The sequence below is a fragment of the Aegilops tauschii genome, chromosome 3 (assembly GCF_002575655.3).
Source record: "Aegilops tauschii subsp. strangulata cultivar AL8/78 chromosome 3, Aet v6.0, whole genome shotgun sequence".
NCBI classification, from domain to species: Eukaryota; Viridiplantae; Streptophyta; class Magnoliopsida; order Poales; family Poaceae; genus Aegilops; species Aegilops tauschii.
The window spans coordinates 478185657-478200994 of record NC_053037.3 but is presented as its reverse complement, the minus strand read 5'-3'; the positions used below and the strand labels follow the sequence as shown (position 1 = coordinate 478200994).

Sequence of the window (15338 nt, the reverse complement as noted above, 5' to 3'; positions counted from 1 at the left end):
TGATCAGTTGGAATTGTCATTGTCTGAAGAAAAAGTTGGAATTATCAGTGCAGGTTCTAGTTGGACATACAACTCATCAATGGTCGGTCTAACTCAAAGGGACTGAAGCACAGTGGATAGATCATCTGCGGACGAAACGACGGCGGCTTGTTCACCTGTCCAATCCGGATGCTTGTCTCGAAATCGAAGGAAAAGATAGAACATTTGCTAGCTAACTGGATCGTTTGCAACGAGCAATTGCATGTTCTTGTTGCTATGCTATTTCCGCGTGCCGCGAGGAAACTCGCAAGTTAGACAAATCACAAATGTATGTATGCCTTCTTACTTGGTTTTGATTTTTCGACACGTCTAAAAGTTCTTCGGGAGCAAAACAAAGGTGACAGACGACAACGCACTTTGCAGTTGAAGTTACAACTCTGTTAAGATAGCTGGAAGTGATGGAGCACCATACAAGCACAAATTACGCGCTCTTTGAACCTACTAGTAGAATGTAAGTATACGAGTGTTTGACAAAAAACTACCAGTTTAGGGGTTCGCGTCCCACAGAACTACCACTTTTTTAAAAATGGCCGAAAACTACCAAAAATACGTAAAAACGTGACTAAAAACTACCAGGTTGATTGAATGGTTGTTTTGACCGTTTTAACCGCGATTCTGACTTGAGTGGCCCACGTGCCAGGCTGGCGGCCCGCCTAACGGCTAACGGCGCGCGCGCGCGGGGCCGTTAGAGCCGCTCGTCGGTCGCACCTGGTCGGGATCAGGTCATAACCTGACCGACCGGGCCGCTCGTCCCCACCAGCTCTCTCACTCTCCCCCGAGCTCACTCCCTAGCCCTAGCCGTCGCCAGCCATGGCGGCTGTGGATGCAAACTCCGGCGGCGATTCAGGCATACCTCCGGGCGGCAGCACGGCGCAGCAGCCTTCTCAGTCCGAGTCTAATCCTTCCGCTAGCGTTGGATTGGTCGGCGCCGGCGCGACCACCGTCGACGACAAGAAGCAGAGCTCAAGGTCGGCGGAAGCTTCCTCGTTCTGCGGGCGGCGGCAGGTACGGCATAGTTTTTTGCATGGTTGTGAGATTCAGAGATTCAGAGATTCAGAGAATAAGTAAATTAGGCTAGTTTTTTGCATGGTTAGATTCAGTTATGGTGACCTTGGAAATTGTTAGTATTGTGCATACTTTGTTGTGTAAGAAACTGAAAAAAGCAGTTTGACAGAAACTCAATATTGTGCCTAGTTAGGTTCTGTTATCCTGTTTTCAGTTAATAAAGGTATTTCATTTTATAATTTTCAGAATTGATGACCCAAAGTGGTCAATTTGGTTCCATTTCAATGCCAGAGAATCTGTGGTTCGAAATTTATACCAGTCAGACATATCATATTTGACAATGCTTTCTCTTATTGGGAGTGAGGGCTTTGTGGCTGATGATTATATGTACTATGTATTTGATGAGGAGAAAGGATTAGAAGGTTTAGATAAAATATGCTGTGAAGATGATGTGCAGCAGATGTTGGCACACTCTCATAATGAAAATTTTCTGAACATAAGAGTAGTGGGAGCTCTTGAGGAATGTAATGCAGATGAAAATCATGAAAACAGAGATAGTTATTTTACTGAACATTGCATTAACACTCAACAAAGTTGCACTAAGGTGGTGGATATAAGCATGGACAGAAAGGAAGAGCTGAAGAAAAGCATGGTGCAGAGAGAGGCTGAACTTAACCATTTTGAAGGTGACACTGATGTGTCTGAATTTGTTTTTGATGATGAAGCTGCAAATTCAGGTTCAGATGGGAACAATGTGGATTTTCAGTCAGAGTATTCCTCTGAAGATGAAGCTGCAAAACAAGATACGGCAGTGGTACAGAAACTGAAGGTAGTGAGAAAACCTGGTCCAACTAGTAGATCCCACCATGAGGTTGAGAAAATGGAGAAAGCAGATTGGTTCACTGAAGCAGATGAAAAATGTTTCCCTGGTGATTATGGCATCAGTGATGAAGAAGATGAGCCTGAAGGATCCTATAAACTACCAAGTGGTAGGAAGAGAAGGAATAAGAAGTTGAAAGACAGGATATGGTATGATCACAAACTTCAAGGACCAGTAGAACAGTTCTGTAAGGGCTTGTGCTTCACCACTGTGTATGAGTTCAGAGATGCACTTAGGGATTTTCACATTAGGACTTTGAGAAATTTTCAATACCACAGAAATGCCCCAGATAGGATTATTGTTTGGTGCTCAGAGAGAGCCGCCCAGGGATGTGATTTTTATATATGTGCCTCTAAGTTAGCTCATGAAAAAACATTCTGCATCAAGAAGTGTGATATGTTGCACACTTGTGGAGCATGTGGAGAGTCCACAAAGGTTACTACTAAGTGGATGTCAAGTTCAGTAGAGGCAGCATTGAGAGAAGACATTAGATCTCCTGTGGATGCATTAATTAAGAAGACCAAGACTAAGTTTGCAGTGGATGTATCAAGAAGTGTGGCATATAGGGCAAGGAGGAAGGTTGTTGATGTAGTTCAAGGTGACCACAAGCAGCAGTACTTGAGGCTCAGGGATTATCTTCAAGCAGTTCTTGACACAAACCCAGGTAGCAGGTGTATAGTAACAACATTTGAAGATCCAGAGAACCCATCACCTACTCCTAGATTCAAGTATATGTTCTATTGTTTAGCAGCTTCAAAGGAAGGTTTCCTTAATGGTTGCAGACCATTTATAGGTCTTGATGGATGCTTCATCAAGTTAACCACTGGACAGCAAATTCTTGCAGCCACAGGAAGGGATGGAAACAACAATATTTATCCTATAGCTTTTGGTGTGGTTGACAAGGAAGATGGTGAAAGTTGGAATTGGTTTTTAACTCAATTGAGATGTTGCATTGGCAGTGGCAACAAATTTGGAACATACACTATCATTTCTGACAGGCAAAAGGTTGGGAAGAATTTCATTGAGCAATTTATGTTATTAGTTTTTTTAATTATTTCATTTTTCAATTGTATTAATAATTTGTGAATGTGCAGGGCTTGCTTAAGGCAATAAATGAGGTATTCCCTGATTCACCTCAAAGGTATTGTCTTAGGCACATATATGCAAATTTTCAATCTGCTGGATTTAGAGGCCAGGAACTAAAGAAGTGTATTGACAAGGCTAGATACTCCTACACTAAACATGGGCATGAACTAGGCATGGCAGAGCTGAAAGCACAGTCTGAGGATGCTTGGAAATGGCTCAAAAAATTGAGGTCTCTACTTGGGCTAGGTTTGCTATGGATCATACTTGCAAAACAGATTTAGTTGTGAACAATCTAAGTGAAGTCTTCAACAAGATGATACTGGATGTTAGGGCCAAACCAATAAGGACAATGTTTGAAGGGATTAGGACCAAGCAAATGATCAAGAGGCAACAAACTAGGGAGGAGTTACAGATTAGCAGGTGGACAATCACACCAACCTACTGAGAGATTTTAGAAGAGAACAAGCAGTATGCCAAGTATTGTCAGGCTGACAGAGCTGGTCCAACAATTTGGCAAGTTACTAGCAAAGAAAAACAGTATTGTGTGGACATGGAAGGGTATACATGTGACTGCAAGAGATGGAACATGACTGGTGTACCTTGCAGTCATGGCATATCTGTACTGACAAAGCAAAAGCTGCATCCTGAGGACTATGTCAATGACTTTTTCAAGAAGCCACTTTATTTGGAGACATACAAAGAAATTATATACCCTGTTCCTGGTCCAGATTTCTGGCCTCACACAAACACTCCAGACATTGAACCTCCTGTGTTCAAAGAAAAGGCAGGCAGAAAACAAACTGCAAGGAGGAAAGGAGAGTTTGAAGTTCCTGCCCCAAGAGACACCAGTAGGATGGGAACAATTACCTGTGGAAATTGTGGGTTGGAAGGACACAAGTATACAAGTTGCAATAAGACTCTTAGGCCTAAACTGCAAATGAGGAAAAACAAACACCAGGTAATTATCAAGCATTAGAGCAATGTTTCCTTTTACATAGTGTAATCTAAGTTAAGTTGGACCTTTAATGTAGGAAAACAGGGCAGTCTATGCACCTGCTCCATCTGCTCCAGTACAAACTCCAAGAGCACCAGCCCCTAGTGCAAGAGCACCAGCTCCTGCTGCATCAGCACCAGCACCACATGCAAGAGCACCAGCTCCTGCTGCATCTGCACCAGCTCCTACTACAACAGCTAAAAGGGGTAGGCCTGCAGGTGGAGGGAGAGGCAAGGGATTCAGTGCACCAAGATCTGGTAACAAAAGGAAGAGGTTTGCAAGCAGCAGATTGAGGGGTTATTTGTATGCCAGTGGTAACTGACACTATAAAAAGGTAGAACTTCTCTCTTTGAACCTGTTTGAATTAGTTTAGAACCTGTTTCACTTTGTTTTGAACATGTCTGTACTTTTCTGCATGAGTATGTCTGAATTTGTGTGAACCTGACCGAACCTGACTGTACTTCTATCAAATTTGTGGTGTAACATGGGCCTGATGGTGGGCTTCCGTGTTGGACCTAACTAACCCACCAAGCCTGCCACACTGTCTACATAAGAGAGGCCACCAGAAACCACTGGATCCCTGCGCCTCATTCCCCTTGACCAAAACCTAGCCGCCACTGATGGATCCACAGTTAGGAGAGGTAGTTGATTAACAAGACGAGGTTGCTAGGGCTGAAAGGAGGGCCAACCGTCGAGCACAGGCACAGGAGCGACGCCAGAGGATTGCTGCCATGATTATGGCGGAACGCAACCAGAATGACGTGAAGCAGTTCAAGGAGGTGTTCCCAGAAGGAACCAACATCACAGATGAACTAATCATCTGGTGGGCCAGAGACAGGCATCTTTCCATCGATTCCAAGCAACAAGGAAGAGATGGACTCAGATCCTGGCTGCAGCAGAAGGAAGACAAGATTGGGATTAGTTCAACGCGGTAGTTTCTGACTAAATTGTGGTGTTTCTGAATCTGCTTGTCTTGTGCTCAATATTGCCCTGAATCTTGTTCTTAGTCTTGCTTTGAATCTTGTCTTGTTCTGAACTTTCTGAACTTTATGATTGCAGTGAAGGATGCAGTTCAGGAGATGCACCAACCGTGATGAAGACGATGCAATGTGGCTGCCTGAATCTATGCTAAAGACTATGCTTATTTTCTGAACTATCTATGTTTGGGTTGTTGGAAAATCTATGATAAAGACTATGCTTATTTTCTAAGAAATGTATCCATGGCACAATATTTTTAAGTCTGAACTTATGCCTGAATCCATCTACCTGCATTTATCTGAATGTTTCTATACTTGGGCTTTGCTGAAATGTGATTTTTTGGTCACTCTAATTTTTGAAATACTTTGCCATCAACTACTCCACTGTTTGAGCACACAAGTTCCAAGTTGCTGGGTTTCAACAAAGACTTTAATTGCAACACAACTACCACCATTTCTCATCACTCAATCTACCACTTCCCCACTGTCACACTCCACCGCACTTCCTACACTCCAACATTTAAGTAGCCCAACAACTCACTCTATCTCTGCTCACTCTACCTCTCTCTCGAAAACCTCACTCCACCTACATCCATGGCTGGTTCTTCCTCTACGCCAGACCCATGGCTGAACCCCTTCCCCACCGGCAAGGGCTGGGTTGCCATGCTTTTTGGGTCTGCTCGCGGTGACGAAGACCTCTTCCTGGACTACATGAAGATTGCCATGAGATACAGCAGCGCACAAGGGCTCGTGGATGCATCAGAAGAGGTGAGGAACAAGGCGACGACTGAGGAGAAGCAGCGCATGGACCAGCGCTATGCAACCCCAGGTAAGGGTATCATGCCCATCGACATGTTGCTGTGGGCAATGAAGGAGGCGGACTCCGGCGATGCTGGGCAGAGGGAACGGTGGGCAGCCCACCGCTATATCCCTCCAGCACAAGCTACAACTCCAACTACTATGGGCAACGACGACGAGGACCTGCAGATCATCGCCCCACCAGCACTGCTGGCTCGCCGACGTCTTCCTCCCATCATCGTCATCGATGGAGACGAAGAGGAGGTGCCAGAGCTGCCACCTACCACTCAAGTCAAGCAAGAGGTGCGACGGTCAGGTCGCATAGCAGGGCAGGGGCCTAACAATCTGAAACTGTAAGTTTCAGATTCAGTTAAAACAGTTATCGCCAGATCTATGTGAGATTCAGTTCTGTCAGTTTAGTTATATCAGTTTATCAGGGTGTTTGCAATCTCAGTGAGATTCAGTTCTGTCAGTTTAAGTGTCTTTGAACAATTTCAGTGTCCATGTCCTATCTATGTAAGACTAAATGCTATCTATGTGAGACTAGATGTCTTTCAAACTTCTCTGAATTTGTCTGAACCTGTGATGAAGCAATTTATGAAGTAAACAGATCTCAGCAAGAACTTATGATACAACACACACAAATAAACTACATCAGACTTAGATAATTTAGTTCTTAACTTAACTTAGCACCAGTTCTCAGCAGCAGGATAATATTTGGGCAGTACAGATCAGGGCAAACACCACCCCCACACCAACCAAAATGATCTGAACCCATTACAGTTCTTAGGTAGTTCAAAGGTAGTTCATAGGTAGATCAGGGCATACTTGCATCAGACTGATCATTCCTATGCCAATTATATATATAGGCCTCATATATACTTACCATCCAGAACTGCCACTTCACTCCTCCATCACAACTTCATTTATCTTGTCCAGCTTTTCCTTGCACCCATGACCAACCTTAAGGAGCTCAGCAATGACATTCTCCAGCTTCTTCTTCTCTTCTTTAAGGAGATCTTTCTCCACCTCTAGCTCCTTCATGGCCTTCCTTGTGTTTTGGATTATATCAGCTTGACTCTGAAGGATGCACCTTTGTTCTTTCTTGAGCTTAAGCTTCTCCATTTGAAGCTCAATCTTTGCCTGCTCCTCAAGTTGCTTCTTCTTCTCCTTCAGTTCATTGATTGCCTGGCTTGTGCAATCCATGTCATGAGATTTGATTCCATCCTGAAAATCAAACAACTTGGACACATCATCCACCAGCTGGCTATACTGATTGGCCAGAGAATCAAGCTCCTTCTGCAGTTTTGCAACCTCTATCCCATGAGCCTCATTATCCTGGGCTCTACCAAGGTTCTGCTCATGATACATATCCCAGAGCTTGCTTAAGCACCTTTGCAGAATTACAGGCCAGGGGGCATCTACCCACTCCAGAATACCACAGTTCACACCATCCTGAAAATCAATTTAAATTTACAGTGAACAAGCAAATTCAGAATAACAAATCATAAACAATAATGACATAAGCTACACTAGCTAGTTAGTTCTATACTAAAAATACAATACAACAATATGTTTCATATGTTTCCAGTGCTCTTTACTACAAGTACAGTATTCAGACATACCAATATTTTCAGACTTAAGGAAAATTCAGAAAAACAGCAACTAAACAGTCTGTTTCCACTACATAGCAGAAATTCAAGCTAATCAAATCCACACCAACTTGGTCCATTACCTCAGTAGCACATCCTATGAATCTCCTGCCAGTGTCAGTGCCTTCAAATGCCACAAACTTGCCCGCCCTCTGCCTATGCAGGATGTACCTTCTGTCAGATTCAGTCACAAGCCCACAGAAACTAGGGTCTATCACAGTGTCAGGAGTTTGCTGCAAATGCAAAAGCATATCTATATCAAGAACAACTCACATATATCAACTTAAATAGAAAAATCTCAAATATCATCAAACCCTAACCCTAACCCTAACCCTAGAACAGAACAGACAGGAGAGGGAGAGGATAGACTGAGCTGACTTACAAAGTACTCCATCTGCATGCTGCTGAACTCGAACTCGCTCATGTACTCGTCATCGTCGTCCGACGTCTCGTTGCTGTTCGGCCACGACGGTCGCGGCGTCGCCGGAGCACGAGAAGAAGAAACAGAAGCAGAGGAGAGCAGAGAGGAGTGGAGTGAGCTCGGGGAGAGTGAGAGAGCTGGTGGGGACGAGCGGCCCGGTCGGCCAGGTTATGACCTGGTCCCGACCAGGTGCGACCGACGAGCGGCTCTAACGGCCCCGCGCGCGCCGTTAGCCAGGCTGCCAGCCTGGCACGTGGGCCACTCAAGTCAGGATCGCGGTTAAAACGGTCAAAACAACCATTCAGTCAACCTGATAGTTTTTAGTCACGTTTTTTCGTATTTTTGGTAGTTTTCGGCCACTTTTAAAAAAGTGGTAGTTCTGTGGGACGCGAACCCCTAAACTGGTAGTTTTTTGTGAAACACTCTAAGTATACACAATCAAACAGTGCGAGCAAATCCTCCTAACTCGACTGTATACACACAGCGCAATACAAACCTGTCCGTCCAATGCTGCACTCTGTACCAGTGCACAGGGAATAATTAATAGATGGATACACATTGTCACTGTATGCACCGTCATTCATGTATGTACAAGGGACCTGGGTGGATGATGGGTCTACCAAACTCCTAACAAAATTGTCACCTGACCTACGGGGCGCAGTTCGGCTCCTCCTTCGCTAGGGGTTCGGCATCACGTCGGGGACTCCGCGAGCACTAAGGTGTGCCACCAGCCGCACGACACGTTCAGCAGGTGGTACTCATCCACGGGGACGATGCAGGGCACGTTTCTGTCCATGGAGTCGCCGAGGCCCAGCTGCACGCACGCGCAACTCCAAAGCTCAGATCAGAGATCACATCACACCAAGGTTTTTCCCCACCTCACCTGTGAAAAATCGTAGTAGTAAAGCAAAGAGATACCTACCTGGCCGTACTTGTTCCATCCCCAGCAGAAGACTTCGCCTTCATCTGTAGGAAATTTCGTAAGTGTTAGAATCAAAGAAATACAGCAACTGTCACTTCCATGTCTCAACAATATAGTACCTGTTATTATTGCACTGTGACGAGCTCCACAAGACACCGATCTTGCATTCTTATTTTCCAAGCTGGGGGCATCCACCAGTTTTGGTATAGTCTGCATCAAAACAAAATATCATTCTTATGGATTTGGTGTAGTGAACAGACAGCTTTATCAGAACCAATCTTGAATCAGATTATGTTACTATGTAATAAGAGTGGAAAAAGGAATCAAAGTTCCCACCTCAGCTTGATCAGAACCAATCCCCAGCTGCCCGAACTGGTTGCCTCCAAACGAATAGACATCACCATCTGCAGATATGGATACTGTATGCCATAACCCTGCGGCAACATCTTGCATCTTGACTCCCAGAATAGCTGATACACATGTTGGGCTCAACACATCATCTGTATTCCCTTGTCCACACTGAAAAATAAAGGACAGTGATTAAAAACACTGATTTTATGAATATGTCAGGTCAAAACATATAGACTAATCCACCCGCAAAAAAACATACAGACTAATCAAGTATGTCACCTTAATCATTGTTATCAATGCAAAATGCAAAAAATGAAACCCAAACAGTTTCCGACACATACTTCCTCATATATGCATAAAATTATATCAGAATTGCCACCATAGATTTGCTGTCTTGAGGAATACAATTGCAAGATAAAACCATTTTGAGATGGTAAACAAGTCTTGTGAGTGGCGGATCATGTTGATCCATTGGTGAGTTCTGGCATACTAAGACATATACACTTCTACCCCAAGTATATCCTCTGATCCATTGTTATAACTTTTAGTCAATACAAAATATATTACTGGGATCACAAACTTGTTTGATCAAACTATGTGGTGAAATAGAAAAAACTAACCTGCCCGTACAGTCCCCACCCAAATGCAAGAAGTGCTCCTGAATCTGCAAACAAGAGCTAGCTGTTAAAAAGGCAGGGGAAATTTTGACTAAAATTAAGGGGCTGTGTTTTTCTGAAGTAACAGGGCAGGAGCACTGACATTCTATTAAGAAAAGAAAGAGGGACGACTGCGGACTCTGTCTTGCATTTAAGGGGACAAGGCCAGGACCAACCCAGAAGCCAAAAAAAGGGACTAGCTGCTAATCAAATGCCTCCCCAGAAACATGGTCAAGCCATCAACTCCCAAGACCTCAGGCCCTCTTCAGCAATCCGTGATATGTACAATTGAAAAGGGCAGTACTCTTAAGAACTGAACAATTGCTAATGTTGTGGCTTCAATGGAGGAATGTCCCCCATAAGCAACTCATCTTAGTTCTATAAATCTCATGATTGTGAATTTGTCCAGGAAATACTCCCATTCAACATTTTGGTTGGAAATACCTAGATGGATATCTCTCCTACAAGTAAGCTAATGGTATCTTTTTTTGACCAGCAAACTGTAGGGAAAGTCCCTACGGTAAGCTAATGGTATCTTACATGCTTGACTACCGAATAGGGTCTAAGCAGTACCACACAGTAACCTTTTTTTCCTGTAAGCACCATCACTTTGCTCCAGTGGAACAAGCTGGCAGCAATTGGATTTTCATTCTTGGATACACCATAAATATTATTTTACACTGGCGCCAAACTTAAACTGACCCGTTGGAAATGTCTACTGTCCCCCGCAAAAAAAGGAAATATTCAAATATCTACTGTTGCCCACACATAATGTGTCCAACTTTAGTTATTGACCCATGCCATCTTGAGACCAAAAATGATTGGTACTGTCTCTACAAGGATACAATAAAAGAAATACCAGAAAGAGACTGAAAGAAAGAACTAACCCGTTACCACAACACTATGGCGGCCTCCACACGCAATGGCCGTCACACGATTTCCTGTTACTTTATTAATTTGTCCTTCAGCGTTTTTGTTGCCTTTCATAGCTGATAGCCGATCCTTGCCGTACGATGTTGATTCAATGCAAGGTATAGGGTGAGGGGAGGAAACTGTACGAATTCTGGACCCCAGACCCAGTTGCCCTTCTCCTCCATATCCCCAACCCCATACCTGACCAAAATCTGAAGTTTTCAAGAAATATTGGGTCTTAATCCGCAAAGTTCCCCAGATAGGTTAAAAATAGTACTAGAGCACTGCCAAATGTACTAATTGTACATTACCTGATAATGCTAATGTATGGCGACCACCAGCAGCTACTGCCGTTATTTTCACTCCAGTATTAAATGTCACAACACAAGGTGGTGCAGAAAGGTTTTCATCACCAGATGTCGAACTGTCATTTCCTTGTTTAGCTGGAGACAACCGTCGCCTCTTGGTGCTCTCCTCGGTACCTCTACTTTCAGAAGGACCAGATGCCGCTCCACTGCTTGTCCTAGACACCTGTGACCTGGGGCTCACTGCAATGGAGTTGCCTTTGTTATGTGATATATCTGTAAGCATTTAACCCTTCTGAAGATTTTCTTAATGAAGAACTGAGAAAGGACATGTAGTAAGCATCGTCACCTTGGTTGTTGGCAATTGCGCTCTGTCTTTCATCCTTTTCCAAAGTTCCAACTGAAGCTTGGTCTGCAATGACCCTTCCAGTTGGAACACATTCTTTCCAACCCCATGTATAGACAACCCCTTCATCTGATCCAGTATAACATTTATGAGAATAGTACCAATACCAAAAAAAATTGAGCTCTTACCAAAGCACGAAGTTCTGCATGTATGATGAGCTGCATACCGGTTATTGCAACACAATGAGCCCACCCAGCATCAGCCCTCGCTATCGCAACATCACTAGGAAGAGGAAAAGCCTCTGGAGTCTCCTGAGATGTACAAGAGGCCACGTTATCAATATCTTCGAGTATTCTCATCGTGTAGGAGAGAGCAAAGGCAACGAGTGTGTTAACTTTACCTCGTGCTTCCCAGCCGTCACATAACTTTGACCCATATCGTCAGTAGAGCCCCAGGTGAGGAGTTTTCCAGACTCTAAAGCAAATGAAACAAACAGGTCAGTGTTTGATTAGAACTTGATCACATTGACGAGGAACAACAAATGACAGAAAATGTTTCAGTTTGGCATATCACTGAATAAACGGCAGCTAGAACTAACAGTCTGAATTTGTACAGTACATCAGCAAATTCTGTAGGTATTGGTCCAACCAACAAAAGGGTGAATTTACAGTCATGCTCAAGTTCAAGGAAAGGAAGGATTTGAATAGACATTCGAAGAACACAAGCTCCTTCATCCTGCTGCTCCTTTCATCACACCAGTAATGATATGATCCATGAGAGCATCATAAGAAAAGACCCCAGTAATTTGTGAAACAAGCTTTGCTCGACAAATGTAACCCTTCCTCTCTCTCTCTCTCTCTCTTTTCATTGTTTAGCACTCAGTAGAACACAAATCCCAACCACACAACTTCACTTGCCAATTAGTCAGCATGAAAATGCAACTTCACGGTCACTATTCCAAAAGCAGATTAAAAAGTGTGTTAATTCAAGAAAAATTCTGACACGCTCCTCGTCCTACAAAGTACTTGTACCGCAAAACCGTCCTTCACTCATCAGGCCAAAAATCCACTACCGAATACTACTAGCAAATAAGCAATCCTGCACAGAAACCGCGCATGCCGACGCACCGAGCAGATCTGCGCAGCCAAATAGAAGAACGAGCACAACCAACGCACCGAAAGTACCAGAACACAAACGGAGCAAAATAAAATGAGAAGGGAGAGCGCGAGGCGTCACCGGAGATGGCCATGGCGAAGCCGCACCCGCCGCCGCAGACATCCCTCCAGGCGTCGCCGGCCGCCGCGGGGGGCAGCCTGACGGGCACGGGGCCCAGCAGCGGGGAGCGCTGCGGCGAGACGCCGGGGAGGTAGCCCCACATCAGCACCACCTGCTCCTTCCCCGCCTCCCGCGCGCCGTCCTCGTCCATCTCCTCCTCCTCCCCGCCTCCCCCCACGAAGCCCACCTCCCCTCCTCCGCCGCCGCCGCCGCCGCCGTTCATCTCCTCGAAAATCCCCGTACTCGCCGCCGCTGCCGCCTCCGTCTCGAACCCTCGATCGCCCTCGCTCTCGAACTCTCGCTCGCTGGCGGCCACACGGGATGGAGGGAGGGAGATGGCGTTGGTTTGGCTTGGCGAAGTGGGAGCAGCGGGCGCCTGCTTTCGGAGCGTGAGGCTGGAAGCAGCGAGATTTGGGCGTATCAGTTTCGCCGGGGGCGGGGGCGCCACGTCAGACGCCGAGGTGGCGGGGGCCGTACACGTGGCGCGAGATGGGCCGCTGGATCGGGCCGGGGATTCCTGGCCAGGAATTGGCCGGAAGGTTCTGGAAGGGCGGAGGTTTGGGGGCGGGGGCCCATGGGGCGTACGTGTCACCGGGCCAGGAGGGTGTGGGGTGGGGTGAGAAGCGGGGGGCAGAGGGGTGTGGGGCTACCGGGTACCACACCGAACGATTTTGACCTCCGGCTCACGCCGCGTCCACCAGTTAAAATATGCCTTGCGTGCTTCGCTTGTTTTGGGTCGTGACTTCAGTCTTTTACGGGCGATGACGCACACACACACGCACCTCTTCTTTCTTAAAACAAGAAGCGGCATAGGTTATGCTCCCAAAATGTCCCTTTTACTTTTGCATTAGTATTTCAGAAAAAGTATATGGTACTCATGACTATGGAAAGCAGGCGCCGGCTACCAATTGCAAATATAATGGGATGCTTTTTTTGACAGAAGACATCATCTTTGTCCATTGTAGAAGAATTAGCAAAAAAAGGAAATTCGGATGTGATCACTTAATGTCATGTATAAGCCCAGATTGTCTTCAACAGGTTTTAGTTGGCACTCTACATTCGGTGCGGTGGGGCAGGGGCCAGCGCAAGTGGGAGGCGGCCGGTGAGTGGTGGAAGCACGGGCGGTCAGCGGCGTGTGGCGGTGAGCTGGTGCTGCTACCAGGGCCGTCTCCAGAAATTTGGGGGCCCGGGACAAAAATCAAAATAGGGCTCTAATTTTTTAAAATATAATTATATAATTGAAGAACTAATATAAGTAAAGCACACTTTCATTATATAATATCAAATATGTGTTATTTGGTACAGTATTTAGAAAATATATTATATACTAATGGTAAAATAGTAAAGATGGTACTAAAGAAATAAATTTATAAACTCACCTCACTTTCTACCAAAAAGCAGCACTCGTCTAGTATTTTTTGAAATGAAATCTTTCATCATATCTTTGTAGTAAATGTTCTCCGTGCCATCATTTTCACGTGCTATTGTCGTCAATCCATTGAGTCATTTGGGATTTGATAGCGCCCTTTTGGATCAAAGCATCTGATTCTTTGACGATACATGGTTGATGATCTATTTTATAGCACATACACAAGTAAATATGAAATCAATTCAAGTTCTATGAATTATAGCCTTTGTAGCTAATGGAATAAAACAAGACTTCATCTTGATGTAAGTTTTTGAAAAACTATTTAACAAGAAAGTAGCCTGCACTAGCAACACAAAATTGGGCCTAGTATAAAAGGACTTACGTCGACAAATGCGGCAAGGGACGATGCGCCGTGCCGCCCTATAACTATGCCGTGGGGCGTGGCCGGTCGCCGGCGGCCGCATACGCACGTCTGAGCCGACGTCTGCCGACCTCGCCCTGAGAGAGTCGAGACCTCTCTCTTCTCGATCTAAATTATAACGATGGCTATCCCGACGGAAACTGCTACACGCGATCGGATCGGGAGTGCTAAGCGGGAGTCACGGAAACAAACAGGCAGGCTGCCGGGCTGTGTACGCGCATGTGTATTGGTTGGTTGCAAAACGAAAACGCTAGACTGACGTGCATGTTTTGTTCGTTCATTGCCATTTTTTCTATACATATTGTATATACGTACTATTTGCTGGACTGGGGGCCCTAAAAGTTTGGAGGCCCTGTGCGGTCGGCCAACTTGGCCTCCCTCATTAACGGGGCTGGCTGCTACGTATGCGCCGCTGGCGACCGGCGAGTAGCGGAGGAGGGGGCGGTCAACGGTGTGTGGCAGCAAGGTGGCGGTGCTGCGTCTACGCCGCTGGCGGCCAGCGAGTAGCAACGGGGCCGTCGGCTATGAGGCGGGCGATTGGCAGCGTGTGGCGGTGAGATGGGGTGGCGGCGAGGGGGGACGGTGTCGAGACGTGAAAACTCTAGCGGTTGGTTCCCACCAAAGTGGACGGGATTATACGGAAAGATCCATCTTCCCCTCTATAGAGCGAAGTTGGGGTTTTAGGGTGAGATCCTAACAAATATTCGGTACAATGGAATTGTTAGAGTGTGTTTTTTATGTCAACTTCCCGCATAGCTGGTTTATTGGGGAAAGGGGAGTTGCTGGAGATGCTCTAAAACCCTACGATTTCATAGCTACTATTTTACATGAGGATATCGACCGATCCTTATGTAGTTGGATAACCCTAGTTACGACTGCGGAATTATGCTCTCCGCATGTTCTTCTGTTGTGGGTTAATCTTCAGGGTT

General features: G+C 45.5%; 2 protein-coding genes across 5 annotated transcripts; both read right to left on the bottom strand.

Moving 5' to 3' along the window:
* Positions 1-6452: 6452 nt before the first annotated feature.
* LOC109777700 (uncharacterized) lies at positions 6453-7729 on the bottom strand. The gene is made up of 2 exons (XM_073510879.1): positions 7515-7729; positions 6453-7234 (listed from the first exon to the last, which is right to left on the bottom strand). Exons 1-2 carry the CDS (start codon positions 7680-7682, stop codon positions 6683-6685), a joined length of 720 nt encoding a protein of 239 aa, XP_073366980.1. The 5' UTR covers positions 7683-7729; the 3' UTR covers positions 6453-6682.
* Positions 7730-8351: 622 nt separating this feature from the next.
* LOC109777703 (ultraviolet-B receptor UVR8) lies at positions 8352-13299 on the bottom strand. Of its 4 annotated transcripts, none has more exons than XM_020336282.4 (11): positions 12581-13299; positions 11745-11818; positions 11571-11655; positions 11348-11473; positions 11005-11241; positions 10669-10905; positions 9746-9789; positions 9111-9293; positions 8894-8984; positions 8775-8818; positions 8352-8666 (listed from the first exon to the last, which is right to left on the bottom strand). In XM_020336282.4, the coding sequence occupies exons 1-11, from the start codon at positions 12840-12842 to the stop codon at positions 8544-8546; spliced, it is 1506 nt and encodes a 501-aa protein (XP_020191871.1). In that variant the 5' UTR covers positions 12843-13299; the 3' UTR covers positions 8352-8543. The 4 variants fall into 4 exon arrangements, with proteins under 4 accessions (XP_020191871.1, XP_045090967.1, XP_020191870.1 ...); XM_045235032.2 differs by having other exon boundaries at positions 11005-11256; positions 12581-13036; XM_020336281.4 differs by having other exon boundaries at positions 8775-8984; positions 12581-13051.
* Between the last annotated feature and the right edge of the window lie 2039 nt (positions 13300-15338).